Below are 22,715 nucleotides of genomic sequence, written 5' to 3' on the forward strand. Positions count from 1 at the left end.
TATTGGCAACGATAAAACTATAAAACGAATCACCGAACTATTTTCCTCGATAATCGGTGTTTCCACGGAAAATGAACGCGACTTCATGCATCGAATATTCCACCGTAAAATATTAAGGCTAAATAAAAGATTCTATTTAAGAATATACGCCGACCAACGACGCGTAATGTCAAGGGTCAAAGAGTGCAAACACGAGGGTTACCGTATTTTTTCCTCCATCGAAGACTCCCAGGCGTTACGGTTCGTTCAGCTCGTTCTTGCACGGGTCCTTTCATCGTCAAGAGCAACAACAACAACAATAACAAGAACAACGGGCAACAAACGTCTCTCATAATGTCGTATAAGAGTCTTTATATATGTACACCCACGCGGAGAAGAGAGTTCACCTTGGAACGAGTTCGGCGTCCCATCACGGCGGTTTCGTTCAGTACATGACCTCGTAGACGGTCGCCTTCTTGTCACCGGAACCTGTGACAATGTACCTGTCGTCCGCAGATATATCGCAGCTCAGCACCGACGACGATTCCTTCGACTGAAAACACCAGAACACGCGTCCCCTCTGTGAAACAGATTCTCCGACGACTACGATTTTTGAAGGAATTCAAGGGTTCGAGGTTCTAGGAGGTACATAGGAGGATCTCATAAATTCTACGACCTGAGTTCTCCTCTTAGAGGCGTGGACGGGGAAGAATCTCGAGGTGGAAACGACGGAAGAGTAGAGAAGCTGGAGTGTTGCGAAATTTCGAGGAGTTGGTCAGAAGAAATAGATATGGTACAAAAATTGAGAGAAATGTTCAGTTTTAAGGTTTGCTTCGATAAAAAAATGAATTAACCTTGATGTTGGTACCCGTAATTATCCACGTGGTTCAACGCGCTTATTTAAATCACTTTTTAAGAGTAACAAAATTATAAGCTTGATAAAATTCTTTAAAATACTTAAAGCTGCAGTGAAGATTAAGATTAAGTATCCAGTCAAATTTACTCAAATAGTAGATTCGCAAGGATTAATAGAGGACCCATACATAACTCCCCAGTTGAACAATAAAACACAAAAGAGATTCTTACCTGGAATATAGAGGCACCATAAGGCGTGCGCCAGGCGTTCAGCAGATTGTCCTTGCCAGTGGACACAAACCACTTCCCGCAGGACGCGAATCTCAGCGACAGGACGCAGGACTCGTGGAGATGTAGCTGGTATTTGTCTGGCTTCGTGGCGTGCAATACTTCCACGTTCGAGTTCTCCATACCCACTGCCAGCCATTCCCCGGTGGGACAATAGCCCAGGGAGAATATCTGCGAGGTGAAGTCGTGTTGCTGGAGCTGTCTGCCCTCTCGAAGGTCCCACGAACGAACGGTGTTGTCTAGACCTCCTGTCCACAGTTTCGACCCGTCTGCAGAGATGTCGATGCAGGAGGCGCCGTCCGTGTGGCCTTGGAATTGTCTGACCAACGACTGATTCTGGAGATCCCAGACGGCGATGTTGCCGTCGCTGCAGCAGCTGAAGCAGACCTTCGAGTCTGGCGAGATCGCTAGGGCGTAGCAGGCGGGGGCGGAAGAGATTAATTCGGCCTTGATCCTGGGCGTTGGGCTGGCCAGGTCCCAGATGCTTAATCGGCTCGCCTCGCCACCCACTATCAGTGTCCTGCCGTCCGGTAGCAGCTTCACTGATCTGGGTATGTTCGAAATGGACTGGTTAATGTTTGCTGTGGCATATTCAACTTTTTGCTTTTTTCTTAACAAGTTGAGTTCTTTAACGACAGGACAGTTTCATATGACTCTTCACTCGGGCTGTGTGAGTCACGAATGAATTAAGGAACTCATGACTAAAACAGCCCTTGTTAGAAGCTCCTTCTAGTGGTCAGAAAGGAGATTTATGTGACAATAAAACTTACTCCACCAAAAATGGGAGCTTGTTAAAAAGAACATTCATTGCTTAAAGAAGAATGAAAGATGCTACAGTATGTATTTTTTGTTCTCCTAGAAAAAGATAGAAAGTTATAAGGGTTGTCTTTGTTATGAGTTTTTCTACTACATCACTGCACTTTTTTTATAGAAAATAATCAAAACGATCTGAACTAAAAAATCAGCGCGTTGAAAGTTGTTTTCAGAGAAGCCTAGAGTAGGTATGAGTGTCTTAAGTTGTCTCCCCTGTTGTACGTGGTAATGATTTTACCGCAAGTTATGTCATAGATATGTTGTGCATTAAAACCTTTTCCTTCCTCTAGTCGAAAAGGGTTTCATCAGCACGCTATCGGTTACCTTCTTAAGTCACGTTCTCACATATGAAGAACATAAGCACTTAAAAGGATTATCTTTCAAGGGTGGCACGTCTTGACGCTTCATCGACCACATGTTTCGTGGAAGTTACGCCTGCTACCAACATATGTAGGATCTGTTTCAAATTTGTTAACTAGCGACTTGAAGGGGTCTAGAATTACCCTTGGTAGGAACATAAAAATGAGATCACTTGAAGAATCAATTTTTTTACTAAAAAAATAAATAAAGTAAAACCTTCGTGTGTTCCATACTTCTGCTTTCCTCAATCTTTTGCCCCTTCACATTTCCGGCACGAATTAGATGTAGATACCTGAACTATCGCAGCGCAAGTTGTTACATCACCGAACGTAGAAAGCCAACGCAATTCACATCCCAATTTCTAGATATGCATCTCCATATATCTTCTTTCTATTACTCAAGACTATCACTCGACCATCGACCAAAGTACCACATTACCAGATAAGCAGCGAACCACCGATTAACCAACCCACTGCGTAGGAATTATTACGATATCGAAGGATTATCGATACTCTCCACGCGATATCAGACATTAACTAATACCCGGTAAGATAATCACAAACCTAACGCGATGTACCCCGCCCTCGTTAATTCTCCTTTCAATCTCGTTTATCGGCAAAGCGTCCACACATAAAGCAGCGCGCGTGTTCACCGAATAAAACGATTTATGGTCTGAGCGAACGATCGCGAACGACGCGTCGGAAATTCTACTGGCACGCTCGGTTTCACGCCAGTTTAAAATTGGTAATCATTTTTGCGCGTCCGAGCGTGCCGAAATCGGCGGATCGCGCGCGCACCGCCGCCCGTGATTAGCGACTGTGACCGATGGATCATAAAGTACCTTTTAATGTAGGGGGGGGGGGGGCATGCATTACTGGGGGGGAAATGTATTAAATTTGCCGACGTGGCGGGGGTGGAAAGGGTGAACCGTTCAAAAAACGCGCTCCGCGGGGTTCAATTACCGCTCGTATCGCGTGCACATTAACGGTCGTGTGAGCGTGACATTATTCCGCCTTTCGAACCGCCGAAACGTGCAACGCGCGCAAATGTGTCGTAAAAATGTCCCGGTTGAACGTTTGTCGCATTCGTCGACATCCATACATGCGATTTTTCTGCATTCCGTGCACGGAACGCAGTGTTTGCCAACTGCTCGATTGCGGGATGGAACGCTTACTGATTGCGGGCTGATTTAACCCCTTGGTTTGTGATTTTCCTTAAGTTCAGTGCTGTGGGGGGAAATTCGAGCAGTCGAAAGGGGAAATTATGTGAAATACTATGTTTACTCGTGACTTGCGAATTGAAGGGAGCTTGGAAAGAGTGGAGTACACTATTTTAACGTCAGTTTCTGAGCTGGCTCAATTTTGTTATCTCTAGATTGAAAATTAGAAACGAGAGAAAATAACCTCGAGGGATGATATTTTTTTTTATGAATAATTCCTAATGCAAAGGTATTATTCTCATGGCTGAAGAATAGTATGTAAAGCCAGGATTCCCAACTTGAGGGTTGCAATTCAATATTCGCATTACAATATCCTATTAATAGTTATAATGCTGATTTTCGACAACTGTGAGGCTGTGACTTAAGCTACTAAAAAGATATTAAAAGCTTACATATATCTAGACTGCGGATGTTTAAGCATCTAAGGGGAATCCAAATTTACCTAGAAATCCAGAATTCCATAATCTACCTTTTTATAAAGAATTTATAAAATAGGTACCATAATGACGCAAAGTAGAGTCTCTTCAAGTCTAATATTTTCATTTCATTATTTAAATTTTTCATTAATATAGAAAGTTTGCATAAGCATCCGCAGTCTCTTCATCTCCATCTCCAACGTACCTACGTAATTCGTAATTGATTAGAGAACCACTGACCTGATGTAGTTGTCCGGCTGCAAGCAGTCGAGCTGCGACACCGACTTGGTGCTTCCTGTACCGCCCTGCCCGATGTCCCAGACCTTGACGCACCCCTTGCCGCCCGTGTACACGTACTTGGTCGGATTCGAGATCGTGACAGCGCACACGACCTCCCCGTGGCTCAGGGTATTAATTTGCCGCGCATGACGCGGTATCCCTTGCCCGATCAGCGCATCCGCTGGGAAGGGCACTGGCTGCATCTGGCCCTCGCTCGACACGTGGAAGCTGTACGCGCTACAACACCGAGAAAAAACCCGACTCGTGCGGTGAAACTCGCGTGTATAACCACCTATATAGCGGTACTGTTCCGGTCCAGACATCACGTGTTCAACAAAACCAGATAAGTCAATCGATTGGTGCGTAATATGCAACTCGGGCGCATCGCGTGTTCAGATTTTCCCTTCCGTTTCGGAGTTTCTATATCCCTATTGCTGTCGTTTGATGTACGGAGTGTTCGAAAGGACTGGAAAGTGTGTTGAGAGAGTTGACTGGGAGGAAGCGTGTAGTATGTGAGCCCGTGAATGGACATGGAGCCTTTTCTTAACGCATTGTTAACTGGTTGTAACTGAAACAAAAAATTCGACTATTTTTTCGTGGGCTATAGTCTCCCAGAGGGGTTTGAATTATAGTTACGCGAAGCGATCCGATCACTTTGTATTTGAAATGGCAGTGACGTGGAGGGAGATGCAACAACCAGTCAACAATGTGCAATATTTCACTGCCCTCGACGGTATTCTTTGACGACAGAAATTCACTGTGCAACTACAATTACGTGTTGTCCGTGAACTCAATCTCTTACAATCTCTCGGCTCGCATTTTACGAGCAACATGGTCACCTTGATTTTTAAATAAACTATCTCGGAATAAAGGCACGTTCAAACGTATGAATAAAGGATGGATGGCTGTGAAAAATCGCGACGCTATCTTCCCCTACCTATGCATTTATCATAATCGCTCATAAACATTAGCGGATACCGGAAAGAGCGCTCTTTGTTGCTACAATGTACGACGTGCTCCACGGCCTATCAGTCTTTATCAGGAACGTTAATCACGCGGCACAGACGTTCGCAGTTGAAATAAAAATCTCGATAACGCATCGTATTTTAGCCGTTTGCGGCTACAATAAACAACGGGATCGCTGAATTTTCATAGCAAACAGAATCGTAGATAACGAGGGCTGGTTGGCAAGCAAGCAGACCGAACGTCAAACAACGTTAACAAAAACGGCGTTATATACCATTGCGTATCGGCGACCGATCTTTCGCTAAAATCGCGGACCATTATATCTCTCGTGTTCACGATATATTGAGCGTGTATCGCTGGGCGTGCCTTTACGGAGCAAAAGACTCCAATCTTTTTTAATCATGCATGAAATCCCCATCCAGAAGTTTCATATGTTAACCCTCCGTCTGCAGCCATATTTCTGTTTTATACCACCATCTGCGAACTGGGTCGATTAAGTTCATACAGTTTTTTTTCGTGTTTTCATGTTTTAAAAACTCCAAAAAATTCTTGAGTACTCTTTCAAGCTTCTAGAATATTATCCAGTAACTTTTATTGCTATATGTTACCTATGGTTCTTGGGTTCTGCACCTTTTTCACTTTGGAGAAAATTTAAAAAACGAAAATGATCTGAGTCGTAAACGACCCAGGTTGCAGACCGAGGGTTAATAAATGTAAAGTTCTGAACGATTCGTGAGTCGAATTTTCAGTCGGTAGTAATGAATTTGTTAAATATGTGTTTCTTCAGCAATATCCGTCATTATATGTTGAACAGATGTGTGATGAACTTGCGAGGATAAAAAAATACAGACGGAACTGACATGTTTTCTGATCTATGCGAAAGCAAATATAGACTCAGGTTGCACAGCCTTCGTCCGATTTAGATTTGTTTGGAGAACTGGTTACATACGGGTCTTGGGAACGCGTCACTTGCCAAACTTAAAAGATATCGTCACCGTCGAACGTCAACGTAACAGTCTCTGCTATCTAGCTAAAGATGCTCCGTATTTTTATCAAAGAGTGTAATCGATATTTAGTACGAGCTTAATATAATAATTATTCAGATGTTTCCAAAGGATAAACGCATGATGTCTAGATTGGAAATTAATTAAAGTTAATGAAGCAAATTTAAATATTGAATTATAATGGCCTTGGCAATCAAAATAAGAAGACTTTTTCAATGAATTTTAAAAGCTGAATTGAATCATTCCTCAATCTGCTTTCATAAATATACCTTCACTCAAAACAGGAAAACAGTAGAGTAAATCCCTAAGATCTTTCTTCATAGAAAATTAAGTTTGTATGGCGACACGACATAACTCACAATTTCAAAAACATTTCCACGTTAGAATATACCTATACCTTAAACACTACTGTTGAAAGTCAACAAAATTTCGCATACATTAAATTCTCCTTAAGAAAGTAATTCAAATTAAATTTCAAGTCAAATAGACCCCAATACTATACACAAATGAAAACCCACAAATATAAAAAGACCTAGGTGCACAATACAGAACCTAGATTCAAAACTTCGTCCCTCAATATCTCAAGCATAAAGACACGTGACTTATGCCGCCTCGATTTCTGATCATAGAACTCGTAAGTGTACTCACGGTTTGCCTCCAGGCACCCCAACCGATCCCATCGAAGTTCTCATCGCCACGTGTGGATCGTACAGTTGCTGAAGCGACGGCGGTGCTCTAGGCGCCACGTAGCCGTTGTAGCTCATCATGTCGACGTGAGGATGTTGCCCAGCTGGTGCCAGATGGTGAGGCGGGGGACCAGGGGGATAGTGAGGCGGATAGGCGCTCGGTACGCCAGGAGGCGGTGGTCCTTGAAGTAGCTTCGCCGATCCCGAAGGCTTCAGGCCACCTCCGCCGATCGCCGACCCCGATGTCGGTGTCAAGGGCTTCGAGATCGGTGTCGTGGGCTTCTCTCGTTCCTCCATCTTCTTGGCTGACGGTGTACTCGCGTTGCTGCTGGTTCCACTTCTGGGCGAGTGTGGCGGCACATCTTTCTTCGTCTGCACGCCTGCGCCCAAGGGCACCACCTTGTCCAGGCCGTTTTCTCGAGGTGACGTTGTGCCGTTCACCACTGGACTCGTTGGGCCCTCGCTGGCGTCGTCGACGACTAGGTCTTGGTCGCTTTTCTCGCCGTCACTCTGTTATTTTGGGAGAAAGTTTGGTGTTATTGAGAGTGAGATTGAGTTGGAACGATTAGAGTGGTGGTTTAGGTATAGCGCCTCCTCGAAATTTAGCGACTTAGGTAAGACCCACTCTAGGTAATACTTGGTTCAGGACTGTATCTTATTCGGCCATATCTGGTTTTTTATAATAGCTCCCACAAGGCTTGCAAATCCTTGCTTGGATAGTACTGCTCAAGGGTTTCAACGAACTAGTATTATTCCTTTCTTAGATGTTTGACCTGCTACCGAAACGCTCGTTCCCAGAGAAGTGAAGGGACTTAAATTCCTGCTGTTTTTAGAAGTCTCTATATTTTGGGGTCGCAGTATAAATAGTCTGCTTTAAGGATGACTTTTGAGTTGAGATGGCTGGAAGGGTTCAGGTGCTAAGTAGGTTTCCTGCTTCTAGGGTAATAAATAAATATGACTGACCTCAGAAAAAGATATCCATTCTGGGAAATCTATTCTACCCATCTCGTCAAGCACAATGGAATTCAGATTCACAGAAATTCTCAACGTCTGAGTTTCCAAGCTACGATTGCAGTTGCTCAATGGAAAGTTAACGAAACGAATCCATCATCGCGTGTTTAACGAATACACAGTTTACCCAGTTTACATTATCTAAGTTACATATTAGTAAGGCTAATCGTCGTTATCTTATTTGAAGTCTCGAGAACGGTTCAATGTTTCTTTCGTGTTTTACCAGCAACGCACTTACAATCACTGGCTTGAGGCTCCGATGCTACCATCACAATTGCATCACTACTCTACGTTTAGAATGTCTTACAAGTCCTCAGACGAAACCTACTACAAAAGGATCGATTCGTATGCGGCTCTAACTACACATAATTGGTCAAATTAGCGCTACATCAGTGGTAGTAACATACAATTTTTCTCAGTCATCAGCAAGAGGCACTTACGTGGCCGATGTCTTTGTCCTGCTCCTTCTTCATCTTCTTAATGTGCATGGGATGGTCGTGATGATTCTGAGAATGATGGGAATGATGCGTCTCCTGCGGCGTCCTTGGTCGACTGTATTTATCACCGGGCGATATCGAGCTCCTCTGTAACGTGACGAAGATTAAGCTCCGTTCCCATAACCGCTCAGACAGCGCGACACTCAAACAACAACGCTCCTTCGAAACATAATCCCAATAAAATACAGTTTCGACTCTCCTCGAGTGCAAACATTCGCCTATAAAACAATTTCATAATTCGATTTTTCAAGAACGATCGTTGCCTGAGCGCAGCAGCTGTTTGCAGCAATGGGGATCAGCCTTTATTCGACGCTGGAACGCGCGCATGCTAGATCGTCAGATAGACGAGCGTTCCTCGATGGTATCGCGGCCCGTGGCCAGGAAAAATGCGGTCCGTGCTCGTTTCACGCGACGTTCAAACGAGTTTTTGATTTATACGGACGATTAAACGGACGAAGAAGCGCGCGGGCGCGTGAACGATAACACAGCAGCTCGCGAACGAAGACAGCCGCTGTTTGAACAGAAGTATACGTTTACACAGCCGTTAATCTCCGGTTAAATAACAGACAACCGGGCGTAGGCTGAAACGCGACGGATTACCCACATGTTTCCCGCGGTCCGATCAACGTGACAAAACCGTAATTACCCGCGTCGACGGTTATTATCAATTGTCACGCGAGCGCGTTTCGCGATAATCGATTTCGACTTCGCCGCGGCCGTGCCCGCGCGCTTCAAAAGGCATCCAAACGTAATTTTCACCGCTTTGCTACTCTTCAATAATATATCTCTCTACGCTGCCCTGAATGGGATCGGGCGCGAGTGCACCTGGAAACAATTCCGAAACGCGGTTTAACGATTTTCGTTGCAGCTTTAATGCAACATTTGATAACGTAGATAATGCTTCTATTTTTGATTCTGGCGAAGGAAACAGTTCTCTTGTTAGGGCACTGGAAATGACATTGTGTGATGTACCTTGAAAACTATAAAATAATTTTAGAACAGAAACTAAAAAAATGAGGACAGTGGTGGTGGTTGGATATTGTACAGTATTGTATCGTTTGCTACAATTAATATCAAGATGTAGCAAATGTAAGGAGTTCATAACGAGTACTGTACCTACTTAAAAAAAATATGCTTCTGAAGATAAAGGAAGAGTATATACTCTAGAAAATATATGTTTGAGGAGTTGAACATTAAGTTTGTGTTTTCGAGGTACCTACACTGATAGGATGTTTTATTTCATTTAACCTTCCCTGCAATCTCTCTCAAGGAGATCCCTCCATTAGTAACACCCTGCACTTATCTCAAATCTATGATGAGACCACTTTAAAAAATGGACTTGAACGGCCAGGTCAGTCCAGTAATTACAAGTATTGTATTTCTGTACCCAATAGGCTTCCAAAGTACATAATTCATCTCAAAAAATAAAGGTTGCTCTATCTATATCTTAAAAAACACCCTTTCCACATATTTCTCTTCAAGGACTATGTACTTCTTTTTCCATCAACTCTATACCTGAGACCCAAACTGTAACACGTTCTCATTTGCCATTTTTCAGGGTAGCAGAAAAACAAACAATATGATCACTCATTTATTACTTAAAGTAATAAATTACTTACCATTTACTTAAAGTAGTAGATGGTACATAAAACTCACTCTTATTGGACTTGGATTAGTCTGACTCTCAGGTACAGAACTATTCCACTAATAAATTATCCCACGAGAAACTACTAAGTCGAGTTCCCCCTCGCCACGAGTGAACACCAACATCGCGCAAAAGGGGCATCAGCTATCGGTGTCGCGTGGGCGCGAAAATCGCAAGGAAATCGAGAAAAGCAACACAGGGGCGTCCGAGGGCGGTTACGAATGGCGCGCACGGGGCAGAGCAGGAGAATTAAAGGAAGCGCGATACCGAGGAGAAGGTAGGTAAAAAAGGGCAAGAGGGAAGTGGAAGGAGGATGCTTTGGGAAGAGGTTGATAATGATTATAGAGTCGGCGCGGGAGAGAGACGAGGGGACGTAGGGACACGCATACACGCAGGGGGGAACAGGGACGATAGAACCCGAGAGGAAACTGCCCGAGGACGGGTCGAATAAGGAGAGAGGAAAACAGAATGGCGAGAGGCAGAATGAGAGGGCGTCGATGGGCGTTTCGCGGTCCCGCGATGATTACAGGCTCGGCAAACCTATAATACACGCTGCTATCTCCCCGTTTCCCCTCCTTCTTTATGGCTGCCCCGACTCTTTCCATTATTTTTTTCTTCCCCTGCCCCTCGTCCACCCTCCTCGCGCCAGTGTTCGCGCTTCGGCCCGTTTCTTCTCTACCCCGTGAGCGGTCGCGCCCGCAAGAAGGTCGTTACTTGCATTTTCTACGGGGCGAGCCGTGCCTCCCCTTCGGCTACGAGTCGAAAAGAAAAGTTTCTGGACTGGAGGATCGTTGGACCCCAGACAGGCGCAACCACCGTATCCCCGAGCCTGATATGATCGAGGCTAGTATTCGTCTGTAATTACTTTCTTAACTTTAATGCTATCCGGTTGGGACGACGGCCTGGGGTTATTCCTTCCTATCCCCCGCGGAATTTCGAGGCTGCTTTCAATTTAACGGCTGCTCGTTTGCCTTGCGATTACACCGTTAAATATTGGGTCGTTCCGTGTGGAATATTTGTGGACGTTAGTTTATTCTGAAGCAAATTGATGTTTCTAGTTGTGTTTCTGTGGTTGTAAGGCTGAATTACAGTGCGCCGTTGGGAAGAAGTCCCTTGACAGGTATACAGATCTATTGGTCCTGGAGGACTTCTTGTCAGCAGAGCACAGTACCTATGTAAGTCATGTTTTCAAAAAGTCCGAGTTTGTGGAATATTTTTTATGGACTGCGCTCAATTAAAAATTTGCAAAACGGTAGGAGTTTCTGATCAAGCGATCGCGAGACTAATATCTCAATTTCTAAAACTAAATCCTAGGAATAATAAAATTTCTAGATATTAAATTGGACTCACTGCTTGAGATCTACAGAGTTTCGAAATCTTACAAAGTCTCAAAATCCTACAGAGTCTCTCCTGTCGTTCATTATTTACAGAGTGGCAACGATGGCTGAAGATGAACACGACACAGCCAAAATCCACAGCGACTGCTAATGTTTGCTTTAAACCGACAGAGAGATCTGTAGCATTACGGCACGGGGCGAAATAAAAGCGGGTCGAAAACGCGGAGCCAGCACACACTCGTGTCCGCTTAAAAATTTTCCCTCCGAGCCACCCTCTTTCTCTCCGCCACTTTATAACTCTCCTATGTTCGTCGAAAACATAATTGCGCGTACAGTAGGTGCTCGCAAGCGAAGTACGCTGGAGCACTCGTTGTACCCTTCACGCGCACGGAAAGTTACACGCGTGTAATGTAGCTGTAATACACGGCGGGGGGTCACGTCGCGAGTACTCGTGCCTCGAGTACGTTGTACCTATGCACGTGAAGTCGCGTATGCAGCGTTGCGCGGCTTGCAACCGGAGATTAGGAACGGTCGTACAGAGTGCATATAATTTATGCACGGTGGCGGGAAGGGAGAAAAAATTGCGCGGCGAATGGGCAAAGGGAACTTCTTCTTTCATTTTCTTAATCATTGAAGATCATATTTTTTCAAGCTAACGAGCAGTATAATAAAACTGCAAAGAGAATAAAAATCTAATATCTATATCAGTGGTCGTCAAACTTTAGCAAAATAAAAACCAAATTTTGCCTATCAAAAATACTCAACCCTGCATTTTATTGGAAAGGTATATAGAATATAAAAAGACACACGTTGAAGGGACTAATACTAGAATAATTTTATCATCAATTATCATCGTTAACCCTTCGTATGTACTCCTATGACGTCATCAAAGTGAATTCTCATGCTAATCTGAAGTTTTGAAATGCCAAGAATTAAGTAATATAATCTTCCAGTAATCCATTTTTGAATCATTCAAATGGAATGGCAAAATATAAATGGTTGAGACTACTGAAGATTTATAAACTGTCTACTGCAAAGTAGAAATAGTAGTGTGTTTACACAGAGTCAGTGGATTAACAAGGAACTTTTTCCTTCGACGCGGGGCATCATAAATCGACGCGGGAATTAAAATAATTTCAATCGGCGAGAATACAGTGATAATTTTTGCTCCGTTCGTTCGTCCGTCTGTTCCACTCGATTCAATTGGATTTATTTATCTACGTCATTAAATCCTTCAAAATTCCAGACGGAAACAGCGGCTGCAACAACGGCAGCGGCAGCTGCGAAGCGGATAAACGGCAAAAAATGCCCATCCGCGTTTATTTGTTTATTTATGCGCGATAGATTGTACGTAGAAGTTCGACGGATAATCCGATTGTTAACTGGACATTCCGATAAATGATTTGTCTGCCGTTCAGCGGCGAAATATTTACCGGAACGAAAATACGGGGCCATAAATCTCCGACGCGGCGCAATATTATTGCTTCATCCGTGATAAAACAGCGCCGCTGACATAATTTCATTTGCGTAGTAAACCTTAATTACGACACGTGAAAAATAAAGCGCGCTCCCTCCCCTTGTGTCGACCAACCCTCTCGCCAGACCCCGACGTTCGAAAATTCTGATACGCTCCTCCAACGTACACTGATAATTTCACTCGAAATGCCGTCGAAAGCGATTTCGCGAGTCACGCTCGTCTAACAACGTCGATTGCAAAGCAAAAGAGAGGATGTCGAACAAATGGAAAAATAAGTGAACGGTGATAAAGATAGAATTCCTAGTGAAGGGTGAGTGCAAATTCTTTCACCCCATCGGAATCCGAAAAATAAACCCGAATCGTGTTATAGGGTGGTCCATTATAATTTGGTATTGACTAGAAATTGGTGATATGCTTTGAAAGATTTCAAATGGCTTAGTAGTGTCTATGCGAATTTAAGTGATTCTGCATAGGCTATTCTGAAGTATATATTCTTGAAATATTTATGATAAATTCTGAACAGGACCACTCCATACACGCACAAGCAAAAAAGGCGCAGAAAAATAAAATAAAAAACGAAATATGTCTACTCACGTGTCTCTCCTCGGTCGAGCTGAGACCTGCAACCAGACAAACGCAAACGATCGTCAGTCAAAAGCCGTGCCCGGGAACGTGATTTTCATGCATGAGGTGTCTCGGGTGCGTCCGAGGGTGGAAGTGAAAAGGAGAGAGGCGTGGCGCTAGAGGAAGTGGGGGACAGGGGGAGAAAAATTGTGAAAATCCCAGCCACCGCGCCGTCGATAAAATGTTAATAACGTGCCCATAAAAAGGGGACAGGCATGGGGTGTGGACAAGGGGGTTGGCGAGCACGGGGTGGGCCAGGGTGTGACGTGGATGGTGGAAGGGCGAGCGGCGCCCGTATAAATGATCTTCATGCATATTTACGCGCTTTTCGCTCAAAACCGCCGGTGTCCGCTAACAGGGTGACGCACAAACACGCTCACCCCCTCGCGGCCGAAAGCGGATACCCGAAAAGCGCTTTGAAAATTTTCAGTCGAGCGAGCCGAGCCGCACGCTCACGCCACGTCGGCTACATATTTTTTTTCCCACCCCTCGTCCACCACCCCCTCCCGCCGCTATTCGTCGGTGTACACCGACCATCCCCTGGCGGTCGACTCGCGTCGACTCTTTTTTGCACCGCGAGGGCGCGACTGGTATCGCGAAAGCGGGATCAAACGGATGATGGTGACAAAAAGAGAGAAATCCAGCCGAATGGAACTGGAGGGCTAGCGCGCACGTACTCGCAGGTGCGATTCGTTATATCGGCTGGAGAGAGGGTGGCGGAGGGCGGCGGAGGGCGGCGGAGGGCGGCGGAGGGTGAGGGACGTGCGCTCGAACGTGACCAAAGGCCGGAATTTCGTTAATTTCTTTTCCCGCCGCGCTGCCCGCAGAGGTGGCAATTAAAATCGTGTGAAAGGGCGAAAGGTATGCGTATAACGAGTATTCCGGGGTTTTACGATTCTCGTGAACCGACCAGGGGAGGAATTCGATCGTCGACGGGTGGGGAGAGGGTTACCAGTTTCATCGGGAGGCTTTTGTGGTTTCTGGAATGGCCGGGGGTGAACGTAATATGGGTTGTAAAAGGAAGCGCGGAAATTAACCGGAGGGGTAATTTAAATTAACGCCACTTCGGGTTTAGCCCCGAGGCTCGATTGAGCCGAGAGATTCAATTTTTTTAAAACGGTGACGTATAAATAGTGGACAAGTGGAACTACTGCAATGGGGTGTGTCTGAGTTCGTGACGCCCTGTAATTAACCCCTTAACGTTTAATCTACGTGGCTCGTCTGACGTATATTGCGAAATTGAAGAAATTACTGATTCAGGATACTTATTTTTATTTGATCAGGGTCTTTAAAACGTTCTTAGTTGAATCGATTGAAGCCAAAGGTGTCTGGCAATTGGCTGATTCTTTAAAAATATAATTCGAAGCTTTAACACTAGCTTCACGTGAATACTATTTTGTTAAATACTTTACACTACTCTATTAAACAAAATTAAGTACTATTTTAGTAGATACCTTCTTGAATTTTTATTTCTGAACTCTCTCTATTCTTATACCGTATCAGAACCCTCCAAAAAATATTCCTTTTTACTACAACCAACATTTTCACATAAATCATCAATACTAGAATTTTCTACATACTCCTACACTTCTTACTCCAACTTCATTAAAAAAAAAAGCCATACACTACCTTGTCGGTTTCAAAAGATCGAATAAAGAACAAAAACAAAATCTAAATTATTGCCAAACATACTCTTTAAAGAGTCCCTAAGACAGAAATAAAAAATTTCTCCATATTCCTAAACCTCCAAGATAATCCACCCACTCAATGCATTAAGGGGTTAAAGATGGAACAACGTTTCGAAGCACAGATGCCTCTCTAAAAAACGTTACCGAAAGGGGACCACGCTCGTCGACTGACTAATACACACGAAGTTAAAGTAAATCGCCCTTACCACCGTTGCTCTTCAAATCGTCAGGCTGGCCACGATGCAGTTCCGGTTTGCCGAGCATCGAAAGTGGATGGGCGGCTGTGGTGCCGGGTGCCGTGGCAGCTCCCGGCGTCAGGCCAAGTCCAAGAAGAGCTGCAGAGGCGGAAGTCGGGACCGGAAGTCCTGGAGCTGGCCCTAGTCCCGGAAGTCCGGGTAGACCGGGATGAGCACCTATCGCCGCCCCTGGCTGCAGTTGTTGGGCGTGCATTTGCTGTAGCAGCCTCGATATGTCGGGTCTCTGTTGCTGGAAGCAAAACGATGAGGGTCTTCAGCGTCGTTGGGACTGTAACGGTACGCGTGACGCGGGCTCGCGAATCGAAACACATAGCTCCGATATTTACTGGCTCTGTTTGCCGTATGATATTAATCCAAATTTGTACTGTCGAAATGCTGCAAATCGCTGTATATTTCGATGTTTGATAATAATGATTATTAATAATTTGCCGGCGCTCGATGCGTGAAATTCTTGTTAACAATATGTGCAGCGCTGACTGTCACTGCAATCGCCATTTTATTGGAAATATCCATTTGTAACGAATTACACTTAGGCGAGTCGATCTCGCGATTTCAATCAACCACCAATCCTGTTTACGCGATTACCTTGTTAACTCGGAAAGTTACAAATGTGCATCAACCTCGCTAACAAGGATTGCCTCCTTTCTCCCCGAGCCCTTCTTACAATTACAATCAATCCCCCACTCTCCACTAATAACGAAATTTGTGAACACACAAAAGTACCATCCAGTGTTAAGACACAGGATGATTCACATTAATAACAGCACATCATCTTTCATCAGAGCCACGTTTTCCACGTCATCACCAGGGCTAAGATGAAACATCATCCCCAAAGAAGCGCTCCAGTGTTCGACCATAACGAGGGTGAAAACGAGCTCAAGTTCGAGGACCCTCGCGCCACTGGCGATAGCCACGTAACTCACCATAAGGAAGGACGAGTAATAGGGGCGGATGAAGCCACGAAGAGCAGACCAAAGCGGATACAGGCTGAGCAGGCGAGTGGGTAGGGGAGAAAAGCAGCGTAAGATCAAGAGGGGATAACAGGGGCCGGTAAACTCGTTACGTGTGCGAATCATGCTTATCGTGGATTTCACTTAGGTATTTAGGGTTGACGACAAGAGGAAGGAGAGGGAGGAGGAGCCAGAAAGCAACGCGCCGCTGCGGCAGACGAGGGTCGTGGTCGCCTCGCCGAGGGTGGATTATGGGAAATAACCCCTCTCGGGCTACGCGCCGCCGCCGATTGTGTACGATAGTTATTTTCCTGGACTGTCGTTGAACGAGGGGGAAACGAAGGGGAAACGAGGGGTCCGCATGTATACGGCTCGTATGGTCTTCCCGCAGCACAGTTTACCCCCTGGGGACGTATTTGCGGCGCCCTACGCACGTGTACCGCACTCTCTCCACGGATGTAGCTCGCAATTTGCCTTGCGGCCACTCGACTTCCGCCGAGGGGCTTTTGACGCGCTACAATTTTTTCTACGTCGAGGCCCGTTCGACGAGCGGAGGGGAAAGTTGGACGACGTCGTTCACGCGCGTTTTAGAGACGTATCGATTTTTTACTGCACGAGCAGGGGTCGATAGAGCGCTCCTGAACATGTGGAATTATTTTTATTGCTTTACATGTAGTTTCACTGCTGCATCGCTCGTGGACGAGCAATTAGCTTGTTTATGCAATTATGAATAATATTAATTTAGTTGATTATGGATTGATGGGAACTCACAATATGGTTGCTTCGGTAAGACAAATAAAATATGGAGTAACGAGATAATGTAATTGAGTAAAATGAATTTCATTTGGAAATACGTTCTTGGTACTGTCTTTTGGAAATTATAGTTATTAAATTTCCAAAATTATTTTTTTCTTCTGCAAATCACTAATCAAACACAACTCTAAGCATAAATTTTTTTGAGTCACAAAATTATTTATGGTATGACCTAATATTTTGCAGCTTATCAAACATCATAAAAACCCATTTCATGCAAACCTTCCTAGACCAAAGCATTTCCCTAAAGCTGCCCAAAAATCCAGAAACACAAAAAATAGTAAGATAAAATATTTTTAAAAAAAGCTCGCTATATTCCACATTCACCGAACACCTCTCCCAATCCTCAGAAATAACAGCTTGCTTATCTAAATTTAGCCCGGCACCGTGTTTCATTCGAGCATATATTTTCAGTGCGCGTTACTGCGTCAAAATACGGTTCGCACGAATTCATCGAAAATATCGCGGGGCGGCAGTTACGTTAATAATACGCTTTATTAGCCAGAGCTCCCGAGAGATGCACCCACGCAATTTTCCCTGCGAAATTTTTCACGCGATCCACCGCCCGTTTTTGTTTCCGAGCATTAAACACGCAACGTTATTGTTTGCTCGCGGTATCGGCTCTGCACGTTCCGCCTGCGGAAAAAAAGACTGCTCCCGATTATAATTCGACGCTCGATTCAACGATCACCCCGCCAGCGTGCGACAAACAACCCATGAGCCAGTGAATACCATTCTCTCTTTTTTTTTCCACAAACCAAGCGGCAGGGAGGAGGAGGAGAATGCCAACGACGCGCTGTTCGAACGAGCAATAATTGTATAACATACCAATAGCGACCCAAGCGCGAGCGGAAAATGCATCGACGGTACGATTATTTTCGCTCGGAAATCGCGTTTCGCCGGGACAATTACTCGGCCCTTTTCGAGCGTGGAAAAAAGCTAGCCAAGTATACTGGCAGGCGGGAGGCAGCGATAAATACAATAGATACACAGCGAAAATCGTCGGGCCTGGAGCCGAGGACGCTCCCCCTACGGTATTCAATTCGTATTCGAAGCAACGAGCGGGACGGACCACGTCATTCGTGCAGTGCCAAACGAAACGTAATAGTCCCAAACGAGGTTTAACGCGCCGTGAATAATACGCGGCGGACAGAGGGAGGAACCGTGGGGGCTCGAGCGAGAGGAGAGAGAGAAAGAGAGAGGGGTGGGTTCAGTCGAAGTCCAGCGGCATCGCGTTGCTCGAGGTGCGACTCTCCCATACCTGTACATTTGAATACGTGTCAGGGAATACCCCTGCGCGCCTCTACAAACGCACCCCTCGTCAAGGGAGGATGAAGAGGAGACGGTGCAGGAAGCGACAGGGGTGAGGGGGATGGAGATCGAGGGGAAACGGAGAGGTTCAATCAGATAGGAGCGTAGACGGGTAACGGAGCAAGCGAGAGGGATACGGTAGGGAGAGTTGCGTTCCGTTCCACAGTGTTATTAAACGAAATATTGATTCAACCCCTGTTTACCGAGTAATACATATTCATGGGGGTTGGCGCTTATGTCTATTTGCCTCCATCGTCCCCTCAGCCTTTGGCCCCTCCTGATTCGCTTCCTCTCTGTCTTCCTCTCCTTCGCCCCCTTTCCCCGTCTCTCCCTCCGATCCGAGGCTTTGCTCCCCTTCTTCCCCCCCTGTCTTACTCTATTTAGCGTTTCGACCCCTGCGAGAATCCGTCCCTCATTCCGCATCAGCGTGCAGGCACGGACGACGAGGAGTCGCGCCGTGCATGTGCACGTGTCACACTCCCGGCCTCACCTTGCAGCCCCGCTGTCCGCGCGCGCCGCGGACTGCACGCACTGATTATGTCCCCGCATGCCGATGACGCGTATTACGCAACTGCAGATTGCGGTTCGTGTCACGACCTCGATCGGGCCGGACGATTTGTGGCGGGCGTGCGCGCTCGCGTTATCTAGGACGCGATGCTCTGTAGGCTTCGCTGGCGATCGTATCTTTAAGATGGGTTTTCAGTGGTTGAGAAGTGGGAGTTTTCAGTCTGGGTTTTTGTTTCATATTATTGGGAGAGGGTTTATCAATTTTGGTTGGTAAAATGGAGATTTTGTAGGGGTAACTATTTAGAAGGTTCTGGAGGGTGACGTAGAGCCTAGTAGCCTATGAGTGTCCTTTGGAAGACATTGCTACTAAGGCGGGGACTTCTCATGGAACACGAATAGAGTAGGTGTGTTGTAGATGTACCTAATGTAGAGAAAATTCATTTTTGCGAGGTTGAATGTTTGTCGCGTGAAAGCAACGTAGAGTAAGTTCGATGTAGATATAAAATAGGGTAGAATATTAATTTTGGTAACCTTGATATGTCAGTGGATGTGATTAGCGTTTGTTATGCTTCTTCCAGAAATAGTCCGCGATTAGTTAGAAATGATAATGGATAAAGTGGAAAATAATAACAGAGGGAAATGTAGATTTCAGTTTGATAAAATTTGATTTATATATTGCTTGATAGTTGCGCATATTTTCACCCCCTTTTTAACGCTCATCAAGATTCTACTATATACCTGCATTTTCTTACATTTATTCTTACAAGAATTAAGTATGATATACTAATGAAATGATGTATTATATATCATATGAACGTGATACTTATGAAATTCACAAGTGATTCACTAAAAATACATTAATATATACTCGTATTACATTGCAAGGTTCGAAAGTTTGAATACATATTGCAACTGTATTTTGAAATACTTGGTGTGAAGTTAACTAAATGACTTAGTACGAAAGAGGCTAAATTACACGGTGCCTCAAATTAAATTGAACTACTTCATTCGAATTAGTAGCTGAGAATGCGTATTAGAAAAACAGTGAATTTAATTGAACACGTGTTGGATTTCGTTGTAATTACAATTCAGCCTCAAATTGATCGTTTTTGCGAACCTTATTTACACTGCTATTAAAACTACTTTCTTGTATAAAAACGGGAGCAAAAACATACATTAAGATGTTATTAACAGCTTCACGATTGCAATTGTAAATGCAATATGTATAATCTTCACGCGTTACAGATTGCTACATTCAGTCATAAAAATAGTAAAAAAGAAAACCTGCAAATTAATGGTTCTGTTACTATCATTACGTTTCCTTAACGTCTCGAAAGGCAACTAATAGAAGAGCAGAAGAAAAGTGGATTCAAATATGTACCTATTTGAAATACAAAAACTTGAAAAATAATTTGAAAATTAAAAGCTCATTACTGTCCTTCTTCCTCTATAAAAAATCTCAAACTAACCATTTCTGTACAATGATTTTCCACCCAACATTCCTCGAATCACCAACCCACCAAAATTCATGCAAAATTCAAAGAAATTAGGATTCCGCCGTGTACTCGGAACACGCGTTACATCGAGCATCGCAAGGCGAATAATTCAAGCAAGCATGCGGGGTGCGCGACGAGAGGATCACACATTTGTTTAGCGTGACACGGTGTGTATCGGCGAGCCGAGGAATTATTCAAGTCGTGCACGCGAGAACCAACTCGGAACTCAATTATACGCGCGGCGGCGGTCGAATGTCAATTTCGCCTCGGCCACGCTATCATCGTTCGTCGCGTGATGCCTATGAGTATGAGGAAAACGTTTTCCACCGGAAGTCCTGTCATACTGGACAGCCGATCGAAAGAAAGGATGCGTCCATGTCGACGTCTCGCAGCCGGCGCGCGTCTGCAGTCGACGTCCGTTTCCGAAGTCTCTTATGCAAATCGAACCGTCGTTTCACGAGTGAGCCGACGCGATCCCAACCGCCATATAAAAAACGCTCTTTAAATGGAAGCTGCGAAGTGTTTGTCCAATTGGCCTGGGCTCGGGTAATGGGTGTACGTTGTGATTCACCTGACTCGACGACGTTAAATTAGTCGTAAATTGACGTGGAAAAAGTGGAGTGGATCGCCCAAACGACTGTCGTACAACCATTGTCGAGAGGACACGAGATACTATTCGTTTTTTACGACCTCTGTTCTGAGTGAATGTTGGCTTTGAATTTTTTAACCAAGCGGTTGATACGTGTTTCCGAAAATATAAGGGCTCGTGAAATTACCAGGGTTTCAAATAAAACTGAATTGTTGGAAAATTTAGCGAGAAATAGTCGCAAAGATCTGCATAGTTATCTACATGTTATTAATATGCAAAATTTCATACATTTAGTATTTGATAAATATTTATGAATAATATTTTCAAAAGCTGTATCTTATAAAATCGTATCATTTGAAATGTCAATGGTCAAAGGTCAAAATTAGATAAATTTAAGTTCATGAAAATTGCTTTATAACGAAAGCAATTTTGGCTAGAATTTCCGTGCGCCCTTGGGAAAGATTTGGAAAGCTAATAGGACGATATTTAAAGCGATAAAGCGATACGGTCTGCTCCGAGTCCCCAATTACTGAATTTCCGGGGTTTTGCAACTGTCACGTGACGCCTAATCTTTTCCCCGGCAAGAACACGCAATGTCATGATGCAGACGTCGAGATATCTTGATAAAACAGACAATTGGACGCACACCCCTCCTTCGTCCCAGAACCGCTTAATTACAGACAAAGTGTATGGCTTACCCCAATTATGGAGTTCAGCTCCGTCATCGTGATCTGCTTCGCCCTGTCGACAGCTGTGGCAACCTGCTGTTGATGTTCCTGAGATAGAAATGGCAGGATTTGGCCGATGATGGCGTTCAGTCTCTTTGATATTTCAGCCTAAAAGGATCATCAATTATCGTCATTAGTGACTCTGTGCAGTAGGAGTAATTATGAGGTTCGTTCTTATGAAATTGTCAGTTTTCTTTTTTTACCGACATAGCAAGCTTCGTCTGGGGCTTAATGACTACTGAAGACTATTAATTTTTTCTAAAATTAAGATTTCTCACGATAGAATATAAAATTGAAATTTTACACAATTCAGACTTTTTAGAACTTCATCATTAAACATGACAATTTCATATGCATCAACCCAGCATAAGCATAAAATGTTAGTATCATCCATTATAACGGTGATTAATAGATTGGTATCAGCCGAGAAATTCTCAGCTGGGAACAAAAGAACGATCGCAGCCGTTTCGTTTCGCTCGCAGCACAGTGGGTGATCGTTCGACGCGTGAGAGCTGCGTAGTAAAACGCTTTCGGTAACAAAGTGCATAAAAGAGAGAAGGAACAGGCTTTTATTTCGTTTTCGTGACGCACACATGCCTCCCAGCTGGCCGAGATCGAAAATATTTTCGGCCCCTTTCCGTGAGCGAAATATTTAAGCACGGACACTTTTAAGAGAGAGACTGGCTTTGGTAAAATTAGCCTCGCGAAAAACAGGATTCTGTGTCGTCAAATCGTTTTCGAACTTATTTTTCATTTATGCTAACCTACTTACACGTCGATCGATTGAGTGGGTAAAATTTCGAGGCACTTTTAGAAATCGAGTGGCTTCGCCAACTTGAAAAATGAATCTGAAATTTAATTTTCTTACAGTCACCAGTTATGGTATATACTTTACTCTATCGTGTCTACTGTATCATTTC

At 44.4% G+C, this 22,715-nt stretch overlaps 1 protein-coding gene across 3 annotated transcripts in view; it reads right to left on the reverse strand.

Annotated features, from left to right (window-relative positions):
- Positions 1–379: 379 nt before the first annotated feature.
- LOC143176946 (protein groucho) overlaps positions 380–22,715 on the reverse strand; it is a 59,929-nt gene continuing 37,593 nt past the window's right edge. For 2 of the 3 annotated variants that reach the window (XM_076374622.1, XM_076374624.1), the window contains 8 exons: positions 21,766–21,903; positions 15,351–15,630; positions 13,427–13,452; positions 8,317–8,460; positions 6,828–7,375; positions 4,171–4,446; positions 1,066–1,669; positions 380–532 (listed from right to left, as the gene is read on the reverse strand). In XM_076374622.1, coding sequence (XP_076230737.1) covers positions 425–532; positions 1,066–1,669; positions 4,171–4,446; positions 6,828–7,375; positions 8,317–8,460; positions 13,427–13,452; positions 15,351–15,630; positions 21,766–21,903 — 2,124 coding nt within the window. In that variant the 3' untranslated portion in view covers positions 380–424. The remainder of the gene's footprint in view (positions 533–1,065; positions 1,670–4,170; positions 4,447–6,827; positions 7,376–8,316; positions 8,461–13,426; positions 13,453–15,350; positions 15,631–21,765; positions 21,904–22,715) is intronic. The other variant, XM_076374623.1, reaches the window with a different exon arrangement.

Source organism: Calliopsis andreniformis, chromosome 3 (genome assembly GCF_051401765.1).
Source record: "Calliopsis andreniformis isolate RMS-2024a chromosome 3, iyCalAndr_principal, whole genome shotgun sequence".
NCBI lineage: Eukaryota > Metazoa > Arthropoda > Insecta > Hymenoptera > Andrenidae > Calliopsis > Calliopsis andreniformis.